Source organism: Scheffersomyces coipomensis, assembly GCF_036884675.1.
Source record: "Scheffersomyces coipomensis strain NRRL Y-17651 chromosome Unknown DFJ63scaffold_5, whole genome shotgun sequence".
Lineage (NCBI taxonomy): Eukaryota > Fungi > Ascomycota > Pichiomycetes > Serinales > Debaryomycetaceae > Scheffersomyces > Scheffersomyces coipomensis.
This window is the reverse complement of record NW_027042896.1, coordinates 1,211,884-1,226,923: the sequence shown is the minus strand read 5'-3', so window position 1 is coordinate 1,226,923 and position 15,040 is coordinate 1,211,884. Positions and strand designations below refer to the sequence as shown.

At 32.9% G+C, this 15,040-nt stretch overlaps 8 protein-coding genes across 8 annotated transcripts; 3 read left to right on the top strand and 5 right to left on the bottom strand. All coding sequences in view use genetic code 12, as the record gives it.

Annotated features, from left to right (window-relative positions):
• Positions 1-656: 656 nt before the first annotated feature.
• On the top strand, positions 657-1,484 carry DFJ63DRAFT_314498 (uncharacterized protein; the record flags this gene model as incomplete). Its single annotated transcript, XM_064906378.1, has 1 exon — positions 657-1,484. The coding sequence occupies one exon, from the start codon at positions 657-659 to the stop codon at positions 1,482-1,484; it is 828 nt and encodes a 275-aa protein (XP_064761225.1).
• A 265-nt stretch (positions 1,485-1,749) lies between these two features.
• DFJ63DRAFT_314497 (uncharacterized protein) lies at positions 1,750-3,393 on the bottom strand (the record flags this gene model as incomplete). The annotated part of the gene is made up of 1 exon (XM_064906377.1): positions 1,750-3,393. One exon carries the CDS (start codon positions 3,391-3,393, stop codon positions 1,750-1,752), a length of 1,644 nt encoding a protein of 547 aa, XP_064761224.1.
• A 145-nt stretch (positions 3,394-3,538) lies between these two features.
• On the bottom strand, positions 3,539-8,047 carry DFJ63DRAFT_288959 (DNA-binding E3 ubiquitin-protein ligase; the record flags this gene model as incomplete). The annotated part of the gene is made up of 2 exons (XM_064905187.1): positions 3,539-5,605; positions 5,945-8,047. 2 exons carry the CDS (start codon positions 8,045-8,047, stop codon positions 3,539-3,541), a joined length of 4,170 nt encoding a protein of 1,389 aa, XP_064761223.1.
• A 302-nt stretch (positions 8,048-8,349) lies between these two features.
• Positions 8,350-9,057, bottom strand: LEA1 (U2 snRNP complex subunit; the record flags this gene model as incomplete). The annotated part of the gene is made up of 1 exon (XM_064905185.1): positions 8,350-9,057. One exon carries the CDS (start codon positions 9,055-9,057, stop codon positions 8,350-8,352), a length of 708 nt encoding a protein of 235 aa, XP_064761222.1.
• A 207-nt stretch (positions 9,058-9,264) lies between these two features.
• On the top strand, positions 9,265-10,575 carry CGT1 (mRNA guanylyltransferase; the record flags this gene model as incomplete). Its single annotated transcript, XM_064908413.1, has 1 exon — positions 9,265-10,575. One exon carries the CDS (start codon positions 9,265-9,267, stop codon positions 10,573-10,575), a length of 1,311 nt encoding a protein of 436 aa, XP_064761221.1.
• Positions 10,576-10,636: 61 nt separating this feature from the next.
• DFJ63DRAFT_204233 (tubulin-binding prefolding complex subunit) lies at positions 10,637-11,499 on the bottom strand. The gene has a single exon (XM_064903955.1). The coding sequence runs from the start codon at positions 11,087-11,089 to the stop codon at positions 10,697-10,699; it is 393 nt and encodes a 130-aa protein (XP_064761220.1). The 5' UTR covers positions 11,090-11,499; the 3' UTR covers positions 10,637-10,696.
• On the top strand, positions 11,361-12,907 carry DFJ63DRAFT_203433 (uncharacterized protein). Its single transcript, XM_064903949.1, has one exon. The coding sequence runs from the start codon at positions 11,632-11,634 to the stop codon at positions 12,844-12,846; it is 1,215 nt and encodes a 404-aa protein (XP_064761219.1). The 5' UTR covers positions 11,361-11,631; the 3' UTR covers positions 12,847-12,907.
• Positions 12,549-14,797, bottom strand: DFJ63DRAFT_204288 (major facilitator superfamily domain-containing protein). The gene has a single exon (XM_064903956.1). It carries the CDS (start codon positions 14,523-14,525, stop codon positions 12,969-12,971), a length of 1,557 nt encoding a protein of 518 aa, XP_064761218.1. The 5' UTR covers positions 14,526-14,797; the 3' UTR covers positions 12,549-12,968.
• Between the last annotated feature and the right edge of the window lie 243 nt (positions 14,798-15,040).

Below are 15,040 nucleotides of genomic sequence, written 5' to 3'. Positions count from 1 at the left end.
GAAATTTTAAATTAATAACAGCATTGCATTTTGGTTGGACCCTTGGCAACATATTTCTATTCACTTATCAGTATTTATTGGTAAATCTTTAATATCAGTTCATTAACTATAAATTTTTGTCGATCAAGTTTTGAAGACGATGTAAAATTGGTTTTGTTAATTACCTATATGACACCACTTCTTCCTTTGGTTAAACTTACTTTGTGTACCCCTTCTATAGACATTAAAAAATTATTATCTTATTGTCTAGTTCGATGCAGATGCATATTTCACTCCTTAAAGGTTTTTTTCCTTCATTGTTCTCAATATGATTGTTATGGAAATCTTTCTATTTGATCGTAACAATTCTATCAATTGCTAAACTCTAATGTTTCTTTCTATTATGCTTCATGCAGTGTTTCTAGTTGATATTCTCGATTCTTCTTGTTCACTTGGCTTCTATTTAATAATGTAACAATGTAGCCTCATAATATTTACGCCAATTTTGTTGAGTTTAGGCGTATGTCTCCTCTAGCCTTAAATTTCATAATCAAAACCTTATAATAAATACCCATCAAGTTGTCTTAAAAATTATTAATTTATAAATAATTTGGTTTGATATCTGGATTCGACTCAGCTGAATTGAAAAGGTCTATTAAAAGAAACTAGAGTTAATTATGAGTTTTTATTTATTACCTCCAGTTTCTTATCAGAATCAACAGAAGCTTAAGCAACTGACTAAAAAGAAAAGCTCTAGCTCCAGTTCTAGTTCATCAAAACATAAAAAAGATGGCAGTAAAAAAGAACGAAGTCATCGAAGTTCCAAATCTTCAAGGTCAAAGGATCATGAAGTTCTGGAAGTTTTATCAGCATCTCCTCATACAATACAGTCCTCGATAATGAGTGATAGTATTGACGAGTCATCAAGATCAATTTTTACAACTACTTCAATAGACACTTCTAGTCTTAAAGATTCAACAACCATATCTTCTGATGCATCTCCAAAGTCAGATACTAACTCCTTAACAACCCTTTCAAAGAGAGCATCAATCCTTTCAAATTTTGATATAAAATCTGTCAAATCAACTAAAGAAAAGAAGACTTCCGAGTCTTCATCCGCGTTCAATTATACATTCAATTCCGATATCAATGATGCCATAAATAGTTCTAGAAGGGCCAAGAAACATAGCATTAACACTCATAAACGTTCTATATCAATCAATTCTACCAATTCAGGTTCAATCCATTCTCCAATAAGTTCATATGTAGACCAAGGTTCTTATAGATCTGTCCCAACAGAAGCAGACGATGAAACGGATCATGATCCATTATTATTAATGGAATCAGAAGAACTGGATGAAGATAATGATGTTAACGCAAATCAAGACTTTTCAGATGTTAGTTCAATTTTTAGTTCAAGACCTTTACTGTACATGGACACTAAAAGTAGTGCATCATCTCGCAGAATTGAACATCCATCTGGTCATAAGAGAAGTTCCGATTAAATTCAACCAATACACTCAATAATTCAATTCTTCTTAGCATTCTTTGATAAATATTGCTTATAGGTTTTTAGCATCCTTTTTTTTATTTCAGCGGGTTAATAGTTTTCTTCTTTTTTAATTTTTATTTTTTGATTAAATTCTTCCGTACAAATTATCATATAATAAATAAACAATTTTTATTTGGGAAATCATATCTAAATAGTAAATGAAATAATAAAAAAGTAAAATTAAACAATAGATTATGTAATGAGAGGGATTAACCCTTTTAATAGACCGTCACTGAAGAAATACAGCCATTTGAATTAATAGCCTCAACTATACATCTTTCAAACCCATAAAGCTTAGACTGACCCCATGTTTTCACTTTACCACTAAATTTAGTGTCCTCTTCCTCTTTGACCTCTTCGGTTGCATTTGGAAGCTCGATTATATCGAACTCATTATCAATAAATTCAGACTCATTTCTGTTAAGAAGAACTGGTGTCAAGTTACGAAACCTTGGAGGCAAGTCTTTGAAATACATGGAAGAATCAAATTTAATTTCTTCACCATCAATCGTAGTGTAAACTTCCCAGAAACATCTATTCCACTTCATGAAATTCAAACTTTCAGTTAATCCACCATTATGAGCAATAACCTTCTTCACAGTGGCACTCATTCCAGTATTACCCTTGTTTGATTTATTGTTATTCAAATCGTAAAGGATATCAATACCATATTTGAAATAATTATGGAATTTGAAATGACTTAAATCACTATCAGAATCCAACTTATCAGACACCAGGTTGTAAGTTACATCATCTTGATTTAGAGATAAGTGTTTATGAATCAATAACCTCGAATCGAATTTATTAAAATAGTCATCCGGAGGGCCCAAGATATTAACAACCTCTTGTTGGGTTGTTTTACCAAGAATGATTTCAATTGTCACCCCTTTTCCATCACCTTCTTTATTTTTCATTGACACCAAGATTTTACCAGTATCTAAATAAAATTTTAATCCTGAAACTGCTGGCTTCGAATTAATTTGCCTTGGATGAAGTTGATCAACTCCTGTACCAGCAGAAGAATTATTCAGTAACTTAAACTGTGACCACGACTTGCCTTTGTGTAATGCTATAGTTGAGCATACAAGATCCAAATTACCATCCCAATTAAGCAATATAGATAAAATTTGATCATCATTGGCTGCTTCAATCTTATTTAATAAGGTTTCATTTCTGATCTTGAATTTAAAGGAAATCCCAGGATAAGATAAAATATAAGTCTGGGTTTCCTTATTGAAAATACCAGGGTATGTTGGGCCAAATATTTTATTATAAATAGATTTTAAAGTTGGACCAGTCGAGACTAATGTATGAAATGTGGAATTGGATGACAATGAAGCAGCAGACGATGTCTCTAAAATAGTACTGGATGAAGAACTCTTGGATGCTGAACCAGTCAAATCCAAAGGAACTGTTCCCAAACTGCCATGAATATCGATATTACTGTTGTTATTGCTATTAGAACCACTGCTACTTTCAATCTCATTTAAACTTATTCCATTATACATCAACTTAAGCAATTTGTTAGAAGTATGATTTTGATTTTTCAACTTACTATCAAATTCCATTACTTCAATTAAATCTAATACTTGATCCTTTTGATTAACAAACGTCAACCTAATACCCAAATCTAATACAGTAATAAGAATTGGAACATTTAAAAAGTTGGTATCACTGTAACTGACCCGCAACTTGTATTGAAACTTATCAAGGTACTTCATTATGGTATACATAGATTCACCCAACTTGATATGATTACCTAACCCCTCTCCAGGGATGATATTAGTCTCATAAATCATGAACAGCTGGTTTTGCTTAGGAGTTGTAAGTGTAGATAAACATCCTTTATTAAATAAACACATTTCCTTATATTTACAATTACAAAATATCCCCTAGATAAAGAAACATCCATACCTCCGCGTTACCTTATCAATGATTCTAAAATATGTTGAGTCCTGTATATAATAAACTGTTTCTTCTAACTATAACTATGTACTATAAATTGACCTAACCTAAGATATCTCCAAGAGAAATCTTCGAACGGGAGACCTCTGCAATAACCTTCTTCTCTCTACTCACTTTAGAGCGAGGTATAAATACGGCGCTTACATTGTCCGTCAAGTCTTCTATCCCATAAAATACACCATTCAATGGAGAATCTAAATTCTCTACTAAACCTCCATCTGAATCGTTTTCATCTTTTTCCAGATCGTTCTTAGTGTGGTAACATGATTGGCAGCGATAGTTTATGCCCCCATCAGGTTTATCTTCTTTCCACCACATTGGCGAAGTTGTAGTTTTACAATCACAACAAAATGCTTGCTCTTTGCGTAATCTCGTTAATTGTTCTCTATTATTTTTCCATGATAAATATTCTTTATCACCTTCCTTTAGGACTTTACAGCTTTCAACATAAAGCTTAGACTTGGACTGTGGACCTGATTTGGAAGAATTGTTTGTCCTAGTAAGATCTTCAAGAAATAACTGTATCAAGGGTTTTGCTTCTTCTTTACCACCACCATGCACTCTTTTCCCCAATGTACGCATACCAAAAATAGTAGACGAAGTTTGATCATGTTTTGGACATATCAAAATTGGCTTTAGGATACCAAAGGAATTATTCACATCAATAAGACAAGCATCCTTTTCTTTTAATGGTTGATGATCTAAACCGAATCCTAACTTAAAATTTGGAGTATCTTGAGCACAAGTTATATGATATTTGGTTTCAGAATCACACATTTCACAAGAAATTACCGATCCATTCCTTGATGAACAAATACCACAAGTAGAGTGATACCCCCTGAGAAAAGTGTCTGCTACCTCTTCGAACTTCAAATTATTCGAAAGTTGTGAATCATCAAAAGCAATATCTGATTTACCTTGCCTGAAGGAAATCGAATTGCTTGGGTTGGCGAAGCTTCCTTTGCGGGCCACTAAACCATGATTGAATATAGCACACAAGACATGGCACCATTTAGTTGATGCGTTGATTGGTTTTAGGAAATCTGGACGAACTAAAGTGGACCCTAGGAATGAAAGTTCATAATTGGATTCATTAGCAAAACAAAGTGAACATGAATAAATGGTTGAGTTATGTGGAAGAGTGTCATTAATGCAAACTTCACAGAGCCACTCTTTTGCTGGAGAAGTGATTTTCTCACTTATTTGAATTCCAGCACAAGATGCATGAATATTAACACCACAAGTCGAACAAATGAGCATCTCAAGACTTGATTTTGAATTGATATCGTGTTCTCTGCAGATGCTACATTTTCTTTCATTTGGATTGAATGGAACCGATACAGTACTTTGTGCCGGTACATGTAAAGGTGAAAACTGAGATTGCATATTGGATACCTGTCTGATCCTGAAATTATCGAGCAAGTTACGTAATATCCCATCGTTCAAATCTTTACTTCGTTCAACACTTGGAAGATTTATAAGACTGTAGCCGCTATTGGTGATGGGGAATGGTATATCATGAACCGAACCAGTAATTTTCTTGACTTTCTTTGTCAGTGACATGGAACCATTTTCAGAACTCTTGTTGAAACTCGATATAACTTCATCTTCAATTTTCCTCTTAATAGGTTTTGGTTTAGCAATAGTGTTTTCAATGATAGGCTTTACAACAGCCACCTTCTTAGACCTCGATTGTTTGATAGGTATATTGTTTTCCGTCTTGATAGTAACCTTCTTACTTTTTGCAGTATCGTTTTGTGTTACGTTGTTAACTTTCTTCTTCTTAAGAACAGGCTCTACACTACTTTCAGCACTTGGCATCCTCTTATTAGGAGTGTCTGGAGCAGATACCGAAGATTCTTTCTTCTGAATCTTGGCACTATCACCCTTATCATAAGAAATTATTGCTCCAAGCCTTTCAGCTTCTCTCATAACTGCTTTGGAATCTTCCAATAACTCAGGTTCTACCTTTTTCTTCCAGCCGATCAGTTTACTATTCTTACCTTCAACCTCATTGGGATCTTCCCAAATGACTGCATATCTCCTCCATAATTTAGCACATCTAAAACAAAGAGCTGTAACAGAATTTAATTCCAAGGAGATCCCGTTCTCTTCGGAGGAAGGCTTTTCTTTCTTATCCGCATCATGATTTGTTATTCTAAACCATTGCAATGATGTTTTTATATTACAATGTTTGCAAATAAAATCTCTTTTATTATCCAAGATTTTGTTGGTATCATAAGAAGAGTCGTCTTCAGGATCGGCCAAACTATCTATAACAGGATGGGCAGGCTTATCTAGATTTTCGTGTTTCGAAGGATCATCTTTAATATTCTGAAGTTTCTTTTGTATTCTTCCTTCATAATTTCCCCATATTAACCTACCATTCTTAGTCTTTTTCCAAAGATAATAGAATCTAACGACCATAGCATTGGTTTGTGATTTAACTCGTTTATAAACAGGATATAATTCACTACCAAACTCTTTAATACCACTTTCAAATCTTTTAATTTCATCCTTGGAGAATGTAGGCTCCTTCAACAATTTCTTATTTAATTTTGCTATTTTCTTGAGAGCTGCATCTGCATCATAACCAGATTCCATATAACTATAAACCACTGCATCCATAAAATTTGGCGAAGTTGGTAATATACCAATCTTTTCAGCTATAGATTTACTATCCTCAAGCAATCTATCCAATACTTTGAAATCATCTTCAATATCAGATTCGGAAGATTTCCAAAGAGAAGTGCATGTTACTCCTTCACCATCATCGACACCCCTTTCAAGATATCCTTTTGGTCGAGGCTGTAACCACTGTGGGAAATCTCTTTTATTTAAATCCTTATATTCATCTGGAATTTCAAGCTTCTTTATGTTATCGACTTCGTTTGCCTTCTCTTTTGATAATTTTGATTTAAACCCGCCATTGGTCTTTTTCTTTCCATTACTAGTTTGCTTGTCAAGGTCATAGTACACAATTGGATGATCATAAAATTCAGGGATATTGGTAGCTTGATGTTTGGCTCCCAATCTAGTAGCTGCTCTTGGATATGGAGATCTATCGTCTAAATCAACAGCATCTTCCAATCTTGCATGCATACCTAAATATCTCATAGGCCATTCTTCCTTTATTCTCCTCTCTTCAAAAGTCGATGTGCTGTCTTTCTCAAGGAATTCAACTGCCATTGATTCATACTTAGGCAAGGTCTCCAATGGAGTCTCAGTTTCACTATCTTCTTCAGTCTGAGATGATACTGGAAATTCATCAGCTTGTTGCGCTTCAAAGGAACTTAAAACAGACAATTCTTCATGTAGTTGATCTTCATTAGATGATTTATTGTCATGAGACAACATTAGCATTTTCTTCTTATGGTATTCAATTTCGTATTTCTTTGTACATACAGCACAAGACCACGAAAAGCCTCTGCTAGGTTTCTTGAGTAATGGTGGTTCTAAACAGTACATATGATAATAGTCATTACAAACAGCACATGTAATCGAATCTTGTGTTGAACCACACCATTGACCACACTTCTCACAGTTACACGAATTCGAACTAAATGTATTTATGAAGGATTTGGTTCGTTGACTTTCCACAAATATATATTCGAATCTTTTATTCAATGCTGTTAAAAAGTTGCGACTAGTATTGTTGTCTTTAACTGCATACTGTAACAAGTTGGAAGTCAGCAAAATATCATAAAACTTGATCATATATCTATCAAACAATTTATCGAAGTAGAAGCAGTTGGGATTCTGAATGTATAAATCGATTGCTGTTGAGGAATGTCCAGGTGAAGCAGATTTCTTTTGATTTTGTGGTTTGTTAGCTTTTAAACTTGAAGCCGCATATTGACTTTCATCTTCAATATCTTGCTTATGCTTGACAGTTACCAAACCACGGAAACTTGCCATAGGGCAAGTATCAGTATGCATTGAAGCAAATAATACTCTTGAATCGCTTGTAGATTTTGAAATATCTCTAGGTCTGTAAAACCATTGCATTTGAAATTGATATTTACTGGCATCAACTAATTCGGCTTGTTCATTTACTGTCTGTGACTTTTCTTCTGGTAATGGGGATTTAAAAGACGATTTCTCCTTAAATCCCATTATTCTTCCTATGTAGTATGGTTCACCAGGCGGCTCGCTTACCATATATATATAATCACCTTTGCTTAGCGTAAAAATGTCTTTCTGCTTACTTTTCCTTTTTGATTGTGTTGACACTGCTGGTTCTTGATAAGGACAGTATAGCATTTGAGTCTTTAGATTAATATATGCATCTGTTAAGTCCAATCTATTTGAAAAATAATCTCCTGGAGCTGGAGGCATTTGATAATTATATGGTATGCTTGGAACTTCAGCTACAGCCTTCGAATCAGTTGCTTTAGAACTCGCTATGATCAGTGACCTTTTTGAAGAAGCCTTCTTAAGATCTACAGAAGGAGTTACCTTGCTGTTAGCTTCTTCAAGGGGAAATTCTTCTAAGGTATCGTTATACGACATATTGATCGTAGCCTTCCTTCTTGGTCTGACCAGAGTCATCTTGAGATATGCAAATATATGAGGGGATGGAGTTAAAAGTATGAAAAGAAGGATATTCTAATAATGCTAAAGATTCATATGTATATGGACATGAACAATCTTAGCTCTTGAACATGTAGTACTTTCCTTAGAAATACTTTCTGGTTTAATAAATTGGGATATAGGGCCATAAAAAAAGTTCTGAAAATTCCCTTATATTCAAATTTTTATTCTGTGTAACATGCTCTATATTTCACACAATTATTTAGAGTGCCTATATTTAATATACATATATTTACAGTTCCTAATGATATTTACAACATTTATATATAGCCTTTCAGTATTGTACTTTCAAGCATTTCTATTTCCTCGATACTAGAAGCATTCTGTAATTTCTTTATTAAGTCTTCCCTCTCTGCATCAGTCAATTTCTTAGTAACCGTCTTCAAATTCTTCTCTTTATAACTCAGATTATTATCTTTATTGTTTAGAACTGAACTAGTATCATTCAAATAGGTCGTTGCTAATTCCGATGGTTCATCAACTTGTAATCCAAATAGATTTTCAGCGTCATCTCGTTCCAGTTTTTTTATTTTTGAAAAATCCAACACTTTTAATGACGGTATCAACCAAATTATGAATAGTCTATAATTATCTCTATCTTGAATTGGATTACCAATTAAGGATAGATTTTCAAGTTCCTTAAAACATTTGAAATTCTTGTGAAAGTGAGAAATATTGTTATTAGTTAATACAACCGATTTGAGTCCATTACTTTCTGCAATAGTATCATCTATATACGAAATCTTGTTATTCGCCAATAACAAGACTTCCAAATTGGTTAAATCTTCTGGAATATTGCTTAACTCTATTAATTCATTATTGGATAAATCTATAACTGAAAATCGATTTTGAGTTAATGATAAATTTTCAATATAAGGAATTTGTAAATTTCTCAACTGCAAGGTTAATTTACCTTCTGGATTAAGGTAAGTGGATGCATTATTGATTATTCGGGAAGTCAACCTCATCTGACTTGTTAATTATCTTAGATGCTAATTGAAACACTAACTAGTCAAAATCTCTTATATATTAAAATCTATTCTATCCCCACGACCTTTTTTGGTGATGTTTTTAATTTTTCGAGAGTGCGACCACAAGCAAGGAAATTATTGTTATGTTAAAGGGCACAGTTAATTATTAATAGAAACACCCACACCATCAGCTACAGAAAGACAATGATACAACTAGAGGAAAGAGATATGCCCCAGATTCCTGGGACAAAGTTGGAGGATGGTGAAGCTAGAGAATTACGAGGAATGGTGGCAGACTTACTTGGTAGAAGAAATTTTAACTTTCCTGGTTCTCAACCAGTATCATTTGAAAGAAAGCATTTAGTGGAAACATTGAAGACAAAGGACTATTTCGTGTGTGAGAAGACCGATGGATTGAGGTGTTTATTGTTTATAATATACGACAACGCCAAGGGAGAAGGGGTATTCTTAATTACCCGTGAAAATGAATATTATTTCGTACCAAACATACATTTCCCATTAACCACCCACGAGACAGCTGAACAAAAAGAATATCATCATGGAACTCTTCTAGATGGAGAGTTAGTATTGGAAAATAAGAATGTAAGCGAACCAGTACTCAGATACTGTATATTTGATGCCTTAGCCATAAATAGTAAAACAATTGCTGATAGACCGTTACCAAAAAGACTAGGATATATTACTGAAAATGTCATGAAACCATTCGATAAATTCAAAATAGAAAACCCCAAGATTGTTAATTCTCCTGAATTCCCATTTAAAGTAAGTTTCAAAATGATGAGACCTTCGTATAGAGCAGACCAAGTGTTATCTATGAAAGATCAACTTTTCCATGAATCAGATGGATTGATTTTTACCTGTGCTGAAACACCATATGTATTTGGAACCGATCATTCATTATTAAAATGGAAGCCAGCAGAAGAAAACACAATTGATTATGAACTAGAATTTGTATTCAATAAATTTCAAGATCCTGATATAGATGAGAAGGATCCATCATCAACATACACTGATTATGATTCCAAACCCAATTTGATAAAATTAAGAGTCTGGCAAGGTGACAATGTTCATAGTGATTTTGCTAAATTATACCTCGCGGATGAAGATTGGGAAAAATTGAAGAATTTGGGTGAACCATTACAAGGAAGAATAGCAGAATGTAGACAAAGTCCTTCTCAACATGGATTTTGGGAAATGTTAAGATTCAGAAACGATAAGAGTAATGGTAATCATGTAAGTGTTGTGGAAAAGATCTTGTTAAGTATAAAGGATGGTGTAAAAGAGCAAGAAATCATCGATTTCTGTCCAATAATATCAGAAAATTGGAAAAGAAGAGAATCAGATAGAAAGAGGAAACTGGTATCACAACAACCCATGGAGCATGTTAAGCGTCATGCGGAACCACCAAGAGAAAGCGAGCCTCCTGTTAAAAGGAGCAGAGGTAACGAAAATTCCCTCGAGTTGCCTACATATGACGAGAGTGACGATGAATAGTCTATTCCGTTTGTAACACTATATACATGTATAATTAATAATAAGACAAAATTTCATGCCAATCTTTATAAAACATTAACCCCTTAACAGCTTTGAGAAGCGAAACATAAAACCTGTATATCTAACGTTCAAGATTGATATTATTTCCGAACTTAGCGTACAAGTCTGTCTTTAATGAATCTAAACTTTCTTCATAACCTTCTAAAGTTCCATCTATATCCTCTATTTTGGCAGTCAATTTTTCATTATCCTTTTCTACCCTTTCAATAGCCTTCGATACTTTCATATAAACAAATGCTTCACCTATCTTATATTGGACTTTCTCGTCTTCATCTAATAATTCTATTTCAAGTGATAAATCATCTAGATATTCTTTCTCAGTCTTATATTTATTCAATACAGCAGTTAATTCATCTTTTTTGTTTATTATCGTTGAAAATTTATTAATTCTTTGTTGATCTTCCCACAATACTTCAGCAGCAGTATTGGCTTGACCATCAGGTAACAATTCCATTTTGTATTTATATTTGTTGAATAATATATGCTAATTAGGTTGAAATTACCCTACTTTAATTATTATTCAATTCTTTAATTTTTTTTCATTGTCCATATTGGCCAGGACGTGTACCGTTCAAAGAAAGTGGTAGCGCATTGATTTACAGAGAAGATAGATCTTCATATAGTTTAAGATCTAATCGTTTAATGGAATGAAGTTCATCTGTTTGAAACCACTAGTGGAGTAATTTGATTTATGTTTCTATTGATTAAGAGTAAGATGAAACCTAAAAATGATGTGTTTGGAGCAAAATACATAGTGTCGGCAAATTCACCCAATTAGGAAGCGATTGTACAAAATCAGATCGCGTTTAGTTAACGTTAGCAGATATCAAAGACTATATAGAGGGGACTATCTTTAAAATATAATTTAACTCAAACGGCATCCTGCTAGATTAAGTTCAAAGTATAAATAGACCCCAACTTAACTTCATTAATTACTACTTGTATATTTAATATTTATTTAAACCTAATTTCATCAGGATATTTTAAACGCTCAAGATGACAGCTTCAAAAGTAGATCCAGAAGAATATGAGTTATTACATTTAACAGATTATGAATTAATCAAATTCACCAGACAACAAAACTCCGCTGCTTGGAAGGGGAGATTGACAGCAGATGACTATATAATCAGAGATTTGGTCTTAGGAAAATCCAAAATGATAGCCACCAAGCCTAATGGATTATTTGTTTTCATGTTAAGAAGAATTAGCGATAAGAAGCCAGTCTCATCTATTGAATTATTGATCCGTACAGGTTGGAGGTTTGACTTTGAAAATGGAGAAGTTGTGGAAAAAGAAGTATCAACTGGATGTATTGGAGGTGTATTTACTTATCCAGAATACAGGGGTCAAGGTTTAGCTAGAATTATGGTTGATAAAATGATGAAGATTGCCAAATCAGAAATAATAGGCGAAGATGGATTTACATTTCTTTATTCTGAAGTTGGTGAATACTACGTTAAGAATGGATTTAAGTCGTTTGAAATCCCATTAGTACTGATACCATTAGTAGATGCTAAGCCTGTCGAGGGTATTGATGAAAAATTTGAATTAATTCCATATCATAAATTCAAACCTTATTTATCTATTCACAATAAACAATTAAAAGCAGAAATTATTGAAAAAGTTAAACAAGATCATTTATCAAGGGTCACATTAGTACCAACTTCAGACTTAGTTGATTGGTTCCATTTAAGAAGTAAGTATATCAGTTATAAGCTTTTCCACGAAAAGAAACATACTGAACCAATTGATTTTGTGAATGATACGTATGAGCAGATTGCGGAAAAATTTGAAAGATCTGAACCACATAAATTTGGTCTTAAATTGTTGAACAACGACAATGATTTAGTTGGTTATATTATCTGGACTTATGATTGGATTAACGATACTGAAAATTATGCTACTGTATTAAAGATCGTTGTCGTTGATGGTAATGATAAAGAAACAGCTTCTTTGAAATTATTGAGTTTGTTAAAGAACCACTTATTAAAGAACGAAGATAACGTAGGTCAAACTACTGTCAAGATCAGTGTTTGGGAATCAGAAGTCAGTGAAAAGAATAAGAAGATCTTAGTATCTAAATGGAAATCTAAGGCTGGTCTTGAGAATAGTTCAAGATCTGCTATTTTAATTAATAATAAAGTTGACGACGACAAGTTACAATCGGGTGATTTAATCTGGGAAGGTAATGATAAATTATCTTGGTTTTAATAAACAGATATAACTTTCATAGTCTACATCAAATCATTAAATATGATTCAAGATTGATTTTCAAATCCATGCAAATTGTATAGTTAACTGAAAAGTTATATATAACTGTAAATAATAATTAATTAAAGTTCAACTTCTATAACCGCATTGTACTTTTCTCTATGCTCATCCCTCTTAGTATAACTGTCAGCAACATAAGTCATAATCAAACCAAAAAAGCTTAGACATGCAGTATATACAAAACCAATAAAATACTTTGGTCTGTACTTGCTATCGAATACAAATATAGGAACCACACTTCCAATAACATAAGCTAAAGTATTAGTTACACTAATAAGAAAACTTCTAAATGAATCATCCTTGACCATAATTCTATTAATCCAACTGTATATTTGAGGTTGTCCCCAAGAGCCCGGAACACCAATTAAAAAGAATGAAAACCAATGCAACCATAGTGGTAAATCCCAATAACTTAATAAAAGACATCCAATTACCATTGATGCGAAATAAATCTTGAGAAAGACGTGATTATAAATCCCACCAAGATAATCATTTAAGTATCCTACTGTTATAGCGAATATTATACCAACGAAATGGATAATAGAAGGTATGATATTATAATATTCAGAAGGTAAATTCAATTCCATTTTCATCCAACTTACTAAAGTTGGTTGACTTGTAACATGGCCACCATTATTGAATGCCCAGAACATCATGGGAAATATCCATATTTGCCATTTGCCAAGATATGATTTATACGAGCTTGTTGATTTCTTCTGATGTGGCTTATCTATTTTTGCACCCATTTTCCTCCTTCTTTCCAATGCAATTAGTTTATCAGTATCATTCCAATACCAATTAGTAGTATTAGTTGGTAGATTTGGATTAGCAATCATTGTGAATGCCGCTATTGGTAAACTAATTATAGCATCCAAAAGAAAATTCAATTTGAATGGAGGTATATTTGAATCTTTACTTAATTCTATGATTAATTGTTGTAATGGACCAGCTATTACCGATGCAATTCCTGAACTTATGGCAAGGTATGTTGATCTTTTATTTATTTCTGCAGGGTAATACCAACTACCTAAAAGATACTCTAATGAAATAAACAAGGGAGCTTCTAAAAGAGCCAAAACGAATCTCAAGATATAAAACTCAGTCAATGAAGTTGCATTGTATTGTAAAATGGCTAAGAAACTCCATGCAAATTGTATGAAACCAAGGAAATATCGGAAATTAATAAGATTATGATGTATTAAATAGTTTGCTGGAAGTTGACCCACGATATAACCAACGGTCCATATAGATAAAAGATAATTAAATTGATTTTTATCCATTTTATAATATTCATCCATACCATTATTATATGCTAAAGTGATATTATATTGATTCAAATTCTTAATGAAATATCCTAACATACTTGATGCCATCAAGAAGATATCCAACTTTAATATAAATGCTTGTTCTAAAGGGTGTTTATCTATTTTATCATTAAAGAATTTCTTCACTATATAAATAAATGAATCCTTGCTATAAGTGGTAACTGTATTTTCATAGTTGGAATTATCAAACACATCAAGATCTATATATGGTTCATCTTCCTCACTAAAGTCTTGTTCTCCTCTTTCCAGAAGGGTACTAATCGATTTCTTTTTCAATAGAGAAGCTGTCTCCATGATTTATACCACCTCCAATTGTATTAATTACCAGTTTGTTTATAGAGAACCGATAGATAGAAAGATAGAAGAGAACTATATAATCAAGTATATATTATGATAATATTGTATTTATAATCCTTTGTTTTCAGTGGGATCAATTTAATTGAGTACTTTGGATCCACAGTTTTTTGCCTAGTTGGTTGCAGCCTTAGAATTCGCAATTTAATAGTACACAGCTTTGGCCTATCATAAGTGCAGTATACAACTGTTATAGCTATATGGAATACTATATCAAGATCATGGTAGTTGTTAAACAGGCATATCCGCTTATCAATGAGACTAATTGGATAATAAATAGTACATTTCAGAAGCTTGTATAAATATAATCTCAGTTGTGGGACATCTAAGATTTTTATTGTCTCGTATATAATCCGGTCGCCCAATCACATGACCAGAAGACCGGATATCGCGTCTCATATTTTATATGGCAGCAAAAACAAAAAACGTATAGAATCTGAACTTATAATTAGATG